Raw genomic sequence first — 15558 nt, forward strand, 5'->3', positions numbered from 1 at the left:
GCCCGACCCCGCAAGCCTAGCGGCACAACCAACCCAAAGGCAGGAACGCGCGGCCCCTTCCAGGTGCGCCTGCCCACTGCGGGCCACGCCGCGCCGGCCGCCGCCTGGGGACTCGGGAGGCCGAGCGCGGAGAGGCGCGTCCGCCGCGCCCGCGCACAGCCGGCCCGCCGCCCCGCCCCCACCCGCGCCCCACCCCCACCGCCCGCCGGCGGGAGCCGCGCGCGCCCTCGTCCGCGCGCGCCCCCGCCCGCCCGCGCGCCCCCCGTGCACTCACTGAACATCCCAGGCGGCCCCGGCTCCCGCCGCCGCCTGTGGGGTCGCGTTGCTTCCGCCTCCGTCGTCTCTCTCACAGGGGGCCTCGCTCCGACGGCTGCCGGCTCAGCCGGGACCGCGCGCCCCGCGCCCGGCCACCCCCGCGGCGGCGACTCCAGGCAGCCGCTCCATGACTGCCTGACACGGAGCGGGCCACGGGCTGGGCCGCTCGGGCCTCCCGACGCGCAACCGTCTCCGCCAATGGGCGAGGCTCCTCGGCGTTCGGCTGGCGATGCCTGGCGTGCGCGCCGCCCCGCCCCGTCGCGCCGGCGGCGTCGGGCGGAAGGAGCGGAGAGGCTGAGCCCACGTGGTGGGGGGTGTGGGCACCCGCGCTGGCTGAGGCGGCTGCTGGCTGCTACCTGGACGGAGCGGGCCTGCAGGTGAGGTGCTGACCGTCCGTCAGCTCCCCGGGCCGGGGCTGCGGGCCTGGCCTCCTGCCTGCGCCGCGTCCCGGTCGTGCGCGGAGGACTGAGACTCGAGGCCTCTCTGTGGGGCGAGTTGAGCGGCGAGCCCCTGCCGGGCCGGCCACCCTGGGGAGCTCTCCGCCGGCCACCGGCTCTGGGCGTCCTGACCGGCGGCTGCCCGTTGACGCGAGTGCCCGTAGGGCTTGTGCTCTCCGCCCCACGCCTAGTAGTGGATACCCTGGAGCGCGGGGAAGATGGAATGTTGGTGCGCCTCACCGAGGGTTCCTTGGGGACTTTGTAACCCCCTCCGGCAAGCGCTTGCTAGGCACTTTGTAACCGCTGTGATGACTATCCTTTTTTAAAAGTTGTTTTTACTAGAAGGGCAGAGAGAGAGAATCTTCCATCCCCTGATACGCTTTTGCCCCCCCCAACGTGGCTGCAGGTGCTTGGGGATGGGATGGGCTTGGCCTGGGTCCCTACCCGGGTTTAAGAAAGTTAACTAAGTTAAAGTTTGAGCATTCAGGAAAAGAGCAGGTGATCCAGCCTTCAGTAAGGCACATTCTTTTGCTGTTTTCTCCTTGTACCATGACTTAAGGAAACCCCAAACCGTGTTCACCGCAGTTTTATAGTCATCCCTAGAAACTTTCTTCTGTTACTCGCAATTTTAATCTTTGCCTAGTCTTTTCTGTATTCCCTCGTTGAAAGCAGTGGGTATCTTTGTAAATTCATGCCTGTGTGAATGGATAAAAATTAAGTTAAAGCGGGAAGTTTCTGTGGGAGCTGAAATGATGGTATTGGGGGGGTTGCGTGAATACACTTCGTCCTGTTGCTTATTTTGTATGACTGCTTTAGAGAATAGGTGCGGAAACTTACTGTGTGCATTGCAGACCACGTCCCAGTGACGGCACGACGAAGCCGATGTTTGACATTGCACGTCTTGTCACTCTGAGCTCTGTGAAGATGGTGTTTGAAAAGAGCAGGAGTGGGAGTGTGGCATCTTTGATGTGTGGCATCAGGCAATACTGTATGTGTAGGCTTTTCTGGACGATTTTGTCAATTTTAATTCCATAAGACAGATATTGAAAGAAATGGAGACTGAAAGATAATAAAGTAATTACTAATAACAGTGTAATGCATTTTTTTGTTGGCACTGTTCAGTCTGACCTTATATTTTTCACATTGCTTTTAATTGTAGATTAAGTGTTAAAGATGGCTGCTATTTATTCTGGCATTTCCCTGAAGCTTAAGAGCAAGACAACTTCCTGGGAAGATAAACTGAAACTGGCTCACTTTGCTTGGGTTTCCCACCAGTGCTTTCTTCCAAATAAAGAACAAGTAAGTCAAATGTGGAATTTGCAATCTAAGATAATTGTCACTTGTATTGATTATTTGTTGGCAAAGGGAGAAGAGAAAGCCTAGAGAAAAGGTTGGAGAGGAAACATTGTAAGGAATTAAAGCTAATACCAGTTGGCGGGGGAGCGGAGGTGATCTTCAGTCAGTTATATCATTCCTTAAATATTTGTGTTGTGAAACCTTTTTAGCATTTTTTTTTCTGTTGGGAAGTATATTGTATTATTTGGGAAGCCACATCAATGCTGCTTGGTGCTGCTTTGTTAGAAATCTTTGGCCTTTGACCATCAAGCTTAGGAAGTGGAGCAGTGTGTTTGTGTAAAGGCATTCTGGAAATAGGCTAGGCACCAAGAAAGTGTACTTTGTTGATGTTTCGGAAGCTCATCTGGTTAAAAAGGGAAGCTAATAACTGAGCACTGATGATTAGCCTACATCCCCCTGCTGGTGTTTAAGAAGGCAGCACAGAACGTATCAGGCGGGGGAGCTGAGAGCCTTGGTGGTGTCTACACTGGCCTGGCAGCTTGCTGGTCACCTCGCCAGTGCTGGCCGGTGCAAGACCGGAAAGGCCTGGCAGCCAGTTTGTTGCAGACAGTGGCTTTATCTGGACCAATGTCAATGGCACCCCATGCTTTTGATTTTTTAATCTATGATGTAACTTAGTAGGATGGCGCCATAGCATAGTGCATAAGGCCACTTCTGCAGGGCTGGTGACCCGTGTAGGTCAAATCCTAGCTGCTCCACTTCTATTCAGTTCTCTACTAATGTGTCTGGGAAGATAGCAGAGGAATGGTCCTAGTGCTTGAGCCGCTGGAACCACTTGGGAGATTGGAAGAAGCTCCTGGCTTCTGGCTTTGGACCACCTCCAGCCATTGCTGCCATTTGGGGAGTGGAACAAATGGAAGATCTCTTTCTTCATCTCTCTCCTTGTAACTCTTACAAATAAATAAAAAAATGTTTTTAAAAAATATGATGAGACTTCAGAAATGAGAATAAGGCATGTTAGTCTCTCCTGAATTTTTTTTTTTTTTTTTTTTTGGTCTTAGTTGAAAACAGAATTAGTGCTTTTTTTTTTTAACCCCTTTTATCCCTTAATTATAGGCATTTTAAGTTACCAAAATATTCAGGTAGTGTTACTGAAGGTAAGTTCTACAGAACTTTTTCCTAGCAGTTAGATTTGATTGTGGCTGGAATGTCCCAATTATGATCACCATTTTCTTGTAAAAGAGGTTGGTTTGCAGACTGTGTTTCCTTCAAATTTAGGTATTACTTGATTGGGCGAGACAGTCGTTGGTGGCATTTTATAAGAAGAAACTTGAATTGAAGGAAGATATTGTTGAAAGGCTTTGGGTCTATGTAGACAACATTCTACATAGCAGAAAACTGCAAGATCTGCTGAAGAATGGCAAGACTATTAGCCTTCAGATTTCCCTGATCAAGGTAATCCGCTCTTTTTGTGCTGTGCTGCAGCTCTTCATTTTCTCTGAATGCTGGAGCATGTTTGTTTTAGGGTCAGTTATCTGGAGTACTGGAGCTATCAAGGCAGAGAAAGGAGAAGGAAGTGATAATGTTAGAATGGTAAGAAGAATTGTGTCTTGTATGTTCTAAACTGCTTAGCACTTGGTGATTTAATATTCAAGAAAAGCTCAATTTCTAATATATTCTATTACCTTTATAATTTTTTTTAGATTTATTGGAGAGGTAGAGTGTGTGTGTGTGTGTGTGTGTGTGTACACGCATGTACCCTGTCATCCACTGGTTTACTCCTTGAATGTCTGCAAGTTAGGGTTGGGCTAGGTTCATACTAGGAGCTGGAGCCCAATCCAGTTCTGCAGGCCATCACAGCTGTCTCCTGGGGTCCACATTAGCAGGGAACAAAAACTGAGGTGGAGATAGGTTTTTGATCCCAGTCACTCTGATACGGAATGTCAGCGTCTGTCTTAACTACTGGGTCAAATGCCTGTCACCCAATTACCTTTTTAGTTGAACAGTAGCCAACAAACCAGGCTGCTGTGATTTTCTTTGTTGTTATTGTTTTTCCCCTTCCATCTTTGTGTTGGCCTGGAGGGAGATCAAAGGTCAAGATGCAGATAGGAATTTCCTCAAATGTTTTTGAGTGAAAGTGGTGTAAAGTCTCAAGTCAGAACTATGAATTGATCGTTTTGAGGTTCAGTGACAGTGACTACTTAGGATGAAAGCCACCACTTATGAGCGCTTAGTGGTGTCAGGCTCCAAGAGGCTTAGTGGCAAGGGGCAGAGCTGGGGTTTGAACCCAGAACTGCTGATCACAGAGCCTGTGTAGCTGCCATACTGCGTTATCCACACAAGTGTACAGAAGAAGCAAGCAGAAACCAGTGGGAGCTAGTAATGGAAGAAGGAAGAGGTTCCTAGGCTTTGCATGAGTCTTGAAATCAGGTTCTAAGCTATGACCTTTTTTGAAATAGATGAATAGCCACCAAAATGAATCACTCTGAATGATATCTTTTGGGATGTGGGGTGGGGGGATCTTAGGATGTCTGTATGAACTTTTATTCATAATTTGTATTTCTAAATTATAACCTTTGTGATTTATATGTAATTTATAAGTAAGTTGCACTTTCTGAAAAAGGATCTGTGTAGCCAAAAATATAGAGGTCAGTAGTCATGCTGTCAGTAGTCAGTAATCCTTAAGTCAACATTTAAGGACTTTGCTTTTTGTTTGGTTTGTTTGTTCATTTATTTGTTTTTAAGATTTATTTATTTGAAAGGCAGAGTGACAGAGAGAAAGAGATTGTCTGTTCCCTGCTTCACTTTCCACATGGACCAGCTAAAGCCAGAAGCCTGGAACTCTGTCCAGATCTCCCTCTTGCTTGAGTGGAAGGGTCCAGCCAGCTGCCTTCCTGGGGGTCATTAACAACCAGAACTTGAACCAGTGCTCCAGTATATGCTGCTGGTCTCTCAACTCGTGGCTTAATCCATGCTACAACACTGGCCACTGGAGTTGATACTTTCATTACAGCTTTTCCAGAGTGATTCTAAAAGGCTGTGGCCAGCTGTTACTTGAGTAGAGATAACAAAACACTCAGGAGGCATGTTATAAGTGCAAGTCACTGGGCTGAGAGTGAATTTAGGACTCTGTCTGGCCCTCGTGATGGCTGCTGTTTGCATTTGGTAGATGATGGGTTTGCTGTATAGCAGGTTAAACTGGCGATATTCACTTTCCTTTCCTTTGACTTTTCTGATAAGAAAAGTATAATTAGCTATAAAAATGTATTTTTGACCCAGAATCACAGCCCAAGTGACACTGTCTTCTTTTAGTGGGAATATCAAGCTGAATTGCAGGTTTAGGGTATATGAAGTGATCAGTGACATATTTTAGTCTTGCGTAACCAGGCTTTACAAAAAGTGGACAGAACTTTATGAAGGCACTGATCATTTTCTGAATTTATATTGGGAGGAGATGGATGTGTGAAGGAGTTAAAATAGCCAGTTTGCCTTTTGGTGCGCTAAGCCAATGTAGGGTTCATTATGATGTGATAAACATGGTATTTCTTTCTCAAAGATGAGTTTGTTGGTTTTTGTTGTTGTTGTTCTGTAGGCAGTTTTACTATCAGTGATAAAGTTTTCTTTCTCAACGTTCAGGTCATCCATGAGAGAATAGCTGAGTTCTCTCATTCAGGATCCCAGAGAAACATCTGTGCCATCCTGAGCTGCTGCCAGGGCATCCTGTCTACACCTGCCCTTGCTATCATCTACACAGCCCGACAGGAGCTGATGGTGGCCTTGCTGAACCAGCTTTGCCAGTCTGCCTGTAGGCAACTAGAGGGAGCCGTTGTCGCCCAGTTGTTTGAGGTCATTCACCTGGCCCTTGGCCATTACCTCTTAATCCAGCAACAGCAGGTCAACCCAAGACGTGCCTTTGGGGATGTGACGGGACACCTACTCCAGCCCTGCCTGGTCCTGAGGCACTTACTCTCCGAGGGCACGTGGACACAGGCTGGCCAGGGCCAGCTGCGACAGGCCTTAAGCCGGGACATCAGATGTCAGATTGAGACCATGCTTCGAGGTGGAATTTTTCAACCTGAGCTGCTCTCATCCTATAAAGAGGAGCTCTTGGACCACCAGGAAGGTGACACGAAGATGGGAGCCCTCAAGAGTCTTCTTGCTCCCCTGGACACTGTAATTACCAGGTTGGTAGAGGCTGGCGATTGTGAACCAAACCTACATGCCACGGTTGTGGCCAACTCAGTGGCCTTGCTGTATAAGCTCTTCCTTGATTCTTACTTCAAGGAGGGAAACCAGCTTCTCTGCTTCCAGGTTCTCCCCAGGCTTTTTGGGTGCTTGAGAATTTCACACCTGCAGGAGGAGCGGGTAGCAGCCCTGTCTGCATCAGATTGGACCACTGAACTTCTCATTGTGGAACAGCTGCTAAGCTCAGTGGCCAACAATAATATCTATAACATTGCTGCTGACAAGATCCGACACGGAGATGTTCAGTTCAACTTTTATCGCCGGTTAGCCGAGCTGCTGATAAACCATTCACAGGCACCTGTGCCGGCCTGGTTCCGTTGTCTCAAGATTCTGCTGTCTCTGAATCATTTGATTTTGGAGCCAGATCTGGATGACCTGTTGGCATCAGCTTGGATTGATGCGGAAGTAACAGAGTTTCGAACCAAAAAAGCCCAAGAGGCACTTATTCACACACTCTTCCAGACCTATGCCAAACTGCGACAGGTGCCGCGGTTGTTTGAGGAAGTCTTGGGGGTGATCTGCCGTCCAGCTGCTGAGGCCCTGCGGCAGCCTGCACTGACCTCAGGCCCCTCAGCAGTGCTCCGTGAATGCCTTCTGGAGCTGTCGCCAGGGCAGATCCTGGACGCCTGGGCCCTTGTACTGGAGAAGTTCCAGTCTCTGGTCCTGCCCTGCTTGCACAGTGATGTTGACATGGCTCTGAAGTCACTGTCGCTGAGCTCACTGCTGCACTGCATCATGTTCAACATGAAGAGCCTGGACAGCAGCACACCCCTGCCTGTCATCAGACGAACACAGTGCACCATGGAAAGAATGCTGCAAGAACTGGTGAAGCCCCTGCTGGCCCTTCTGGAGCCCTCGGACCCAGAACCTGAGCTGTGGCTGCAGAAGGTCAGTGACTCTGCCCTCCTGCTCTCCTACACCTGGGTTCAGGTGGACACCATGCTTAGTTTGAACTGTAGCCACTATCGCTCCGTGTCTGGAGCCATAACGGGGGCTGCTTTGAAAGCCTCAAGCCTGCCTCCGTTGCTCCCAGGCGTAGAAACCCAGCACTGGAAAGAGGTAGAGAAGCTGACAGCTCAGTTCAACTCCCTTGGGAGGTACTGCTTGGAACAACTCTACCTTCAGAAAATGAGACGGACTCTGATGCAAACCAGCTTCCGGTCTCAGGAAGCCCTCCAGGCTTTGCAAACTGATGCTGCTTTTATTGTTGGTTCCGGTAGAGAAAGCTTAAATCAGACGACAGGGGCTTCCTGGGATGGCCAGGTCGGGACAGTGAGTGCAGTCACATACCCTGTAGCACACTGGCACTTGATAGTATCAAATCTCACCATTGTACTGTCTTACCTTTGCCCAGACGATGTGTGCCACCTGGCCACTGTCCTGTTACGGACGTTGCCTGTGAACAAAGGCCAGAAGGTCTTGGCAGATGAAGAGCCGTATATTACACTTGGAAAAATATCCAAGGGCGTCCTTCACAGCCCTCTCTTTCCGGAAATGCAGTCCCTTCATTCTGTCTTCTTACTCTGCCTGAGTGAGAGATGTTCTAGCATTCTGCGCTCAGGTATCCAGGGAGACCTGGCGCCTCTCAGTCAGAAGCTGCCTTGGCTTTTCAAAAAAGACCTCATGGTTGTGGCTCATTGGGAAAAGAGACTTGCCAAAGTGGAAGCTGAAGGTGTAGAATCCAGAGGAGAAATTGCCCAGAATTTACTTTTGCTGATCAGGAGGGACTTCCCCATCAGGCTGGAGGACAAGCAGTTAGAAAGCCTCCTGGGGTCTTTGGAAGTGATTTCCGCTCTGCAGCTGGACAGCCTCGGGCCTCCCTACCACGTGCATTACTTCCTCCTGTTACTGCTGATGGCCCTCACCAACACTGAGCACACTTGCTCCTCCTCTCTGGTCCTCAGGTTCTTGATGACCTGCTTCCAGCTTCTTGGCTGCCTGCAAAGGGGAAGAAGCGCCCGCTTGGTACTCAAGGTCATTTACGTTAGTGATATTTTTGAGATCACTCTGACCTCGCTGTTCAAAGCCAGCAGTAGGCTCCTGATTGAGATGGATGACCCCTTGTGGCTGGAATTCCTCCAAGTGATGGGGATGTTCTTGGAGCAGCTGATGCAAATGCTCATCCAGATAAAGCTGAGCTTGGTGCTCAATTTTGGAAAAATTGCTGCATTCCTCTCAGGGTGCAAACCCTACACAGAGACAGCATCCCGGAAAGAGTTGGAGAAACAGAATGCTCTGGGCAGACAACTCCTTCTGGTGTCTTTAACCAAGGTGTGTCAAGTTCTGGGGCCTTTCATCCAAGAGCGCAAGCAGACCCAAGAGGCCTCCGCGGCACTGCCCGAGCTGCTGCAGCAGGCCTTGCTGCACATGGGCGCCGTGCTGCAGCTCTGCTCAGCACCAGGGCCAGGGGGCCAGCACCTGCCCTCGGCGCTCCTCCCAGCTGTCAGCACACTCTTGGAAGTGGACCTGAGCCAGCAGTGCAGCAACGGAGGGACCGAGATTGCCCAAGAGCCAGGTAGAGCGCTGTTTGCCCACACTGTGCTCTACCAGGATGTTTACACTCAGATACTGATGGAGCTGCCAGACCTTGCAGGAGATGCTCCGTCTTTCCAGGCGGCCTTGCAGTTTCTAACTCTGTTCTTTTCAGCCCCAGAACTCCATCCTCAAAAGGATTCCGTTTTTATCTCTCTGTTTCATTCTGTGAGCAAAGTTCTTGCAGGTAAGTTGTTTTCTCTTGAGTTACTTCTGTGCTAAAGAGGTTTGGGTAAAAAGGAGCTCAGGCTGGTAGACCCCAGTGGCTGCCCAGCCCTCTTTAGAATGTGCAGGAGGTGAGCATGTGTATGTTCACAGGGCACCAGGGGCCTAGGAGAACTCCCTCCCTTCCCAGTGCCCAGGGCTTCGCTGCTATGCCTGTACTCTGGGCATCCTTCCAGTGTAAACAGTTACCCTGAAAACATTCCCTGTTTTATGTAAATGGCAGCCTTTGAGGCTTGTTGCTCAGCACCTTGGGCACTTAGGAATTTGAGCATTTGCTACATATCACTTAAAGTCTCATTTCTTCTTTTTTGAATATTTTTTATTTATTTGATACAGAGAACACCACCATTCCCTCTCCAAATGCCTACAGTGGCTAGGGCCAGAGCCAGGAGCCGCAGCTCAGCCCCGTGCTTGCCGCTGCCTCCTGGAGTCCGGAGTCGGGAGCTGCGTTCTAGTATTGAGCCCAGGGACTCCAGCATCCTAGTCATTGTGCTAAATGCCCACTTCTCCAAGCTTATTGTTTTGAAACTGACTCCATTTCTGGTTTTGTTTAGCTTGTGTTGATCTCAGAATTTACATAATTTCATCCTTATTTATAGGCTTTTTATCACTGTTTTTAGTGACATTAACTTCAAAAAGGTATAAAGTCTGCCATCTTTTAAAAAAAAATGTGAATGAGTTCTAGGGAAACAAAACTAATTACGAGGGTGCAGAGCTGTGCCTTGGTTGGCCCTGCCCTGCCGTGTGTCACACACGGCTGTGTCACACACGGCTGTGGCCAGTGCAGTGGCTGCTCACGGGCAGAGGCTGACGCACGCTGTCACCTCAGCATCGTATTCAGATGTGCCTCTTCCAGGCTAGCTAACCAGGACATCAGACACAGTCTGGGGTGAGAGACCTGATGTCTTCATATCCAAAATGTTGACCCTACAGCTATGAAGATAACCACTCTGAAACTATTTTTAAAATGCCTGGAAAAATATGAGATGTTAAGCAGAACAATTCACAATATAAAATAGTAAATGTGCCAAGATTACACTTGTATAGGATGTTCCTTCTTGTAGATGAGGGCTAGAAACACACACAAAATAAGATAGGTGTTAAAGTGTTGACACTCATAGGCCACTGCCTACTCCCTGCTTTCCACATGATAGACCTTGTAGGCATTTAAACAGTGGACCTGCAGATGGCAGTTTTTCCTGTCTCAAGTAAATGATTTTGTTTCTTTAAATGATATGTCGAAAATATGTTTCTGTGCCTGGAACTGTCTTCCTATCTGAGGTGAGGCATTGAAATTTTTAAATGTAATCAAATAACAGACATCCACACAGTTCCCTGGGTGAAGGATGGAAGGTACGGTGAAGCTGACTAGCACTATAGGCCTGTGGATTAACAGAGCATGTGCAGGCCAAGCGTGCATGACCCAGGAAGGGAAGCTAAGGCTGGTGGCGATGAAGGGGACCTTCACATAACAGTTCTCTTATCATGAGTTCCATGGCCTTCATTTGCCAATCACAGGAGCTGATGCTGTCATATCCATTTCATTGGTGAGTGAACTAAGGCTCAGAGAAGTCAGGAGTGTAGGGCCTCATTGCTTGGTGTTGACTCAGACATAGGTCTTTATCCCCAAGCCTTTGGGTTCTCTGCCCTTCCCATGCCCTAAGTAAGACTAGCAATGTGGGCTGGTTTGATGGGGCTGAAACACTGGTTAGAAAGACACACTGGGGTCAGAATTACAAGGACTTTGAATGCCCTGACGCTGGGCTTTGTTATGAACCTGTGGGCCACAAGATTTGGAAACAGTAAATCCTTGTCTTTTGTGGTCCAGTTATTGGTTTCTGACTATGGTTGTCCTCGTGTGGATGGGCACATGTGTGGAGTGGGTATGCCCCACTCCACACAAGTGTGGCGAGAGAGAGTGAGAGAGTGTGTGTGTGTGTTTGTGTAGCAGCATCATGCCATACATGTGTATCTCATTTTGCTCGCTAGTCCTTATGAATGCTCCCAGGCCCCTAGGACCCTGATTTTGGGTGGCTGTGTGACTACACCATTTCATCACATGCTCTTCTGGTCTCCTATGCAGATCCTGTTCAGGTAACTGAGGAAATTGAGCCTCACTTGGGGACCTTGTTCGCCAAGATGTTGGAGATGGGGACTACAGACGACTTTCGACTGGTGATACGCTCCATCCTGCAAGGATTAGACGTCAGGAACATGTGGAAAGCAGAGCTGCAGGTTGGTGGCAGGCCCAGGAATGCTGTTGGCTTGAATAGGGAGACTTGCTGCACATGCAGTATCACCCTTAAAAGGAAGGAAGCAGAAATGCAAACGGAGTGGCTAGGCAAGGATAGAACCTGGGAGGGAACTCTGCCCTGGGGGACAGCCTGGTTCTCCAGGTGGGGAGCCCTTGTTTGTCAGAGGGGGATTTTCTCATGTTCCAAACATGCACTCTGACTGCATGTGAAGTACTGAGGAGTAGTGTTTGTAATGCTGACAAATTGGCTATATTTTGCTTTTCTGACTTGTTTTTTGAGAGAGTGAAGTGTTTTGCTCACATCTGTTGTTCCTTTCCCTGAAGGCCCACAGCGGGTGGGACTGGATCGGGCCAAAGCCATGAGTTGGGAGCTCAGTCCAGGTCTGTGGTGAGGATGACAGGCACCCAACTGCTTGAGCAGGAAGCTGGAACTGAGAGCAGAGCCAGGCCTCAAGCCCAAGCACTGTAATGCGGGACAGACATTCCTCCCACCCACTCGGCCAAATGTCTGTCCTTGGGAGATTTTGACTTGATTTGGTCACATATCCTGGATCTGGTACTTGAGAAGTGGTAGGGTTAGCAGCCGTCACTGTGTACACTGCAGTGCTGTGGCACAGAGCTCACCTGCTGAGAGTCACCCCTCCTAGCAGTCTGGGCACTGATCCTGCCACACATTCCCACTCTCGCACAAAGGAGAAGGCCACAGAGCTAAGAGCTGGCAGGGCCAAACTTTTTGTGCCTCACAAGTGGCTTCCTGAGCCTTGGTCACAAGCAGCACCCTGGGATTGGATTTTTGAATTCTATGAAGGGCAGCTAGAGCAGGTCATTTGGGAGCTTCCAGAAGTGGATAGGGTAGGTCAGAGGGCACAATAAGGAGAAGTGAGTCTCTTGTGTGGTGACATGAGAGCCAGGGCTCACAGAGCACCAGCTGCTCTGCACTGGCGCTTCCACTGTCTGCAGCACGCGCCCCGCCCTCTCAGGAGCTGTTCCCGGTGTGCTGCTGCAGCCTGATGGAACCACAGCTCTGGAAGCACTCTGGGCTCTGGTTTCCCTTCAGCAGACTAAGGGAAAGCAGGTTTCTGTTGAGGACAGTCCAGACAACTTCACAGAGGAGGGAACACTTGAGTAGAGTGTTGGAGTGGAGAGCGCTTGGCTGGGTAAATGAGCACAGAATATGTAAGTAGAGAAGAGGGATGAGCGTGGTAGTTTAGGTCGTTGGTGGCTGGCAGCACCCTGCAAGTGGACAGAGTGGGAGCAAGGTTGGTCAGCGGGAAGAGACTAAAGGGAAAGAGTCAGGGTTGTGTGGCCACACAACAGGAGAGGAGGAAGAGGCTGACTGGGGCAGGCAAGTGTTTACATAGCCTTCTAGCATTGCTGGTCTAAACCTTCACCGAGGCCACAATGTCCCAGTCAGGTGTTGATTTTATTCTATTTTGGTTTTTGTTTGTTGCAGTTTTTTTTTTTTTTTAAATATGTATCTGTTTTATTGGAAAGATAGATTATAGAGAGAAGGAGAAACAGAAAGATTCTCCCATGTGCTGATTCACTCCCCAAATGACTACAATGGCCAGAGCTAAGCCGATCCGAAGCCAAGAGTCAGAAGCTTCCTCCGGGTCTCCCATGTGGATGCAAGGTCTCAAGGCCTTGGGCCATCCTCCATTGCTCCCAAACCGTATGCAGGGAGCAGGATTGGAAGTGGAGCAGCCTGAACACGACCCGATGCACATTTGGGATGTTGTCGCTTGCAGGTGGTAGAGTAGCCATTTGGGCCACCATGCTGGCCACCCGCCCCCATGTTTCTTGTAGCTGAGAGTGTGTGTGGTTCCAGCACAATTAAGATACAGCCTGTGTCCTCAGCACAACAGTATCTTGACAAGACTGGCTCTCTGTAATTAATGTGTAGTTTGTGTCAGTCTTTGATTTCCCTATCGTAGCCCATTTGCCTGCTGGTTCAGTGATACATCTCTGCCACAGCTGAGCTTGTCTTCATTCTCAGAGGCAAGGTTGGTCACTTGAGCACCGCCAGGGGTGTCCTCCCCAGTCACACTCTCCCTAGCGTTTCTCCTTTTCTCTGCAGGCTGTGTTTTCCTCTCTCACCTTGCTCAAGCTGCTGCTGAGCTGCCCACTCAGCGGAGAGAAGGCACGGTTGTTGTGGCGGGCATGTCCCCAGATGGTCACAGCTCTGGCGGTGAGTACCCTTCACTGCTCGCTACCTCTTCCTGTGAAGATGAGGCCCTGCTGTGCTCTGGATGGGATGCAGGCACAGCAGGGCTGCGCCCTTCCTGAAGGCAGGCACCAACAGCATGCTCCGTGTGCACTGCAGAATGGGGTTGAGGCAAGAGCACGCTCTGCTGAGAGCTCTGTGACGAGGTGAGGCAGCCTGAAGGCCTTCTGAATCCCATGAGCTGAAGTGAATTCCAGAACTTTCCTTGTCTTCACTGACCCTTGTGGTCAGTTCAGTGTCCTATTTATGTGTAGGGGGGTGTATGGATATTTAAGGCCCCATGAGGGCAAATGTGTTCTAGAATATAACAGTGTTATAGCAGGGAGAGTATTGTAATACTAGAATGTTATATACTAGAATGTTAACTTTCACCTGTCAGTACTCATGTAACTTTGCTCCTGACAGGAGCGAAAACCTGGTTCAAACTGAGACCATCTTGGCATTCCTGCCTTCCCACAAGGCCGGCCTGAGGATTTGCACACACACACGCAGTGCTGCGGGGTCACAGGCTGCTTCGCTGTCCACCTCAGCCCTCTTCCCTGTTTGCTGTCAGACTGAGTGATCCTAGCATAGCATCCTCCTAGAATCAAAGGAAATGATGAATAGACTTACTGCCTTCGCCTGTCTACACTTTGTTGGCTTTGTCATAGTCCTGAGAGTGGGCATTTTTGGCTCAAACAAGACACTGCCACCTGGTTTGTAGAGTGAGTGGCTGGAAGAGCACTTGGGCTGGGGAGTAGGGGAGAATGTGCCCATACGTGGTCATAGCATTGATTGTGAGTGAGGTGAGCTTACAGAATCCTCTCGGCTCCCTCACATGGTTGGGACCCAGTCTGCACAGCCCAGTGACCCCAGCATTGTGACAGATGGGCCCCAGCAGGGCTGCTCTGTCTGGGAGCAGTCATGGGGATAGTTCTGCATTACATAGGTAAGACAGTGAGCCGTACAGCATCTTGAGTTGGTTCCCTTGTTTCTAGGCCAATAGCTGCACACATATAGACCTGATTGGTAAGGAAGTTAATAAACATTGCCTAATTAGACATGTAGAACTAATCTTACTTGGAAAAATAGTGTGTGTGTAATGTGTTTTTTTCCCTTGTGAAAAATTGGATGAATCAACTTCTTTATCAGAAATTACTTCTCTTCACAGTAGATCTCTCTGTCAAACAAGGCAGGCTAAAAATGCCCAAGGCCATCTTAGGTCGCGTCACCCATGAGGCTCAAATGTTTGTCTGCTTGTGTCTTCAAACTGTCCACTGAACACACTGGCTCATCGTGAACCCTGGATGTTCTTACCTCTGCCACTTGGGGCTTCATGTTTGTTTGATCCCTTTGGAGAATCACCTTCCTTTCTTCCCTTTGTCCTGTCTTGCCCTGTAGCTGCAAAACCGAGAGGCCTGCCAGGAGCAGCCCACGTCCCTGCCAGTGGTGGGCCCTCTTTTGGACGTCCTGGCTGCCTTGCTGCGGCAAGGGGAGGAGGCCATCAGCAACCCCCATCACGTCAGTCTGGCCTTCAGCATCCTGCTGACCGTGCCTGTGGACCACCTGAAGCCCCCCGAGTACAGACGTGTCTTCCTGAGGGTGCACAATGTGCTGTTTGCCATCCTGCAGTGTCATCCAAAGGTGAGGAGGAGTGACTTCAGCCTGCAGAAAAACAGCAGTAGAATTCACTAGGGAGAATGGGCGTGATGATTTGCTGAGCATATTTGGTGGTTCTAATAATTTCAAGAGCTGAAGTGGTGTCTCCAGCACAAAACTGCTTCAACTTCACATTGGGCTGATTGAGTTTATCTTTTTTGGCTCTAACACTTTGCGTGGTGTTTGCTTACTGTTCCATAAGGGGGTTATTAGTGATGGCTCTGTCTTTGCAGACCACATGTTTGAGCAAGTCACTCAATTGCTCAGATCCCTGGTTAGGTTTGTAACTCAGATGGGCGTGTGGAGTGGAGCCCCTGGGCTCCAGTTGTGTAGGATGCTGTCTCTAGTTCAGCCACGTGGGAAATGAATGGCCCTGGGAGAAGCTTGGGTTA

At 49.7% G+C, this 15558-nt stretch overlaps 2 protein-coding genes across 9 annotated transcripts in view; one reads left to right on the forward strand and one right to left on the reverse strand.

The window, feature by feature from the left end:
* Positions 1–503, reverse strand: part of TAF5L (TATA-box binding protein associated factor 5 like) — a 28628-nt gene extending 28125 nt beyond the window's left edge. Inside the window, exon 1 of one of the 2 annotated variants that reach the window (XM_058669328.1) lies at positions 275–503. The gene's annotated coding sequence lies outside the window, so the exon portion shown is untranslated. Of the gene's footprint in view, positions 1–33; positions 162–274 lie in introns of those variants that run through there. The other variant, XM_058669329.1, reaches the window with a different exon arrangement.
* Positions 504–576: 73 nt separating this feature from the next.
* URB2 (URB2 ribosome biogenesis homolog) overlaps positions 577–15558 on the forward strand; it is a 164825-nt gene continuing 149843 nt past the window's right edge. For 5 of the 7 annotated variants that reach the window (XR_009246188.1, XM_058669325.1, XM_058669326.1 and 2 more), the window contains exons 1-7: positions 577–692; positions 1912–2051; positions 3327–3503; positions 5685–9012; positions 11134–11285; positions 13382–13492; positions 14909–15151. Coding sequence is in view for 6 of the 7 variants with exons in the window: in XM_058669325.1 (XP_058525308.1) it covers positions 1926–2051; positions 3327–3503; positions 5685–9012; positions 11134–11285; positions 13382–13492; positions 14909–15151 (4137 nt within the window). In the remaining variant the exon portion in view is untranslated. Of the gene's footprint in view, positions 693–1232; positions 1424–1911; positions 2052–3326; positions 3504–5684; positions 9013–11133; positions 11286–13381; positions 13493–14908; positions 15152–15558 lie in introns of those variants that run through there. The other 2 variants (XM_058669323.1, XM_058669327.1) reach the window with 2 other exon arrangements.

This window comes from Ochotona princeps, chromosome 10 (genome assembly GCF_030435755.1).
Source record: "Ochotona princeps isolate mOchPri1 chromosome 10, mOchPri1.hap1, whole genome shotgun sequence".
NCBI classification, from domain to species: domain Eukaryota; kingdom Metazoa; phylum Chordata; class Mammalia; order Lagomorpha; family Ochotonidae; genus Ochotona; species Ochotona princeps.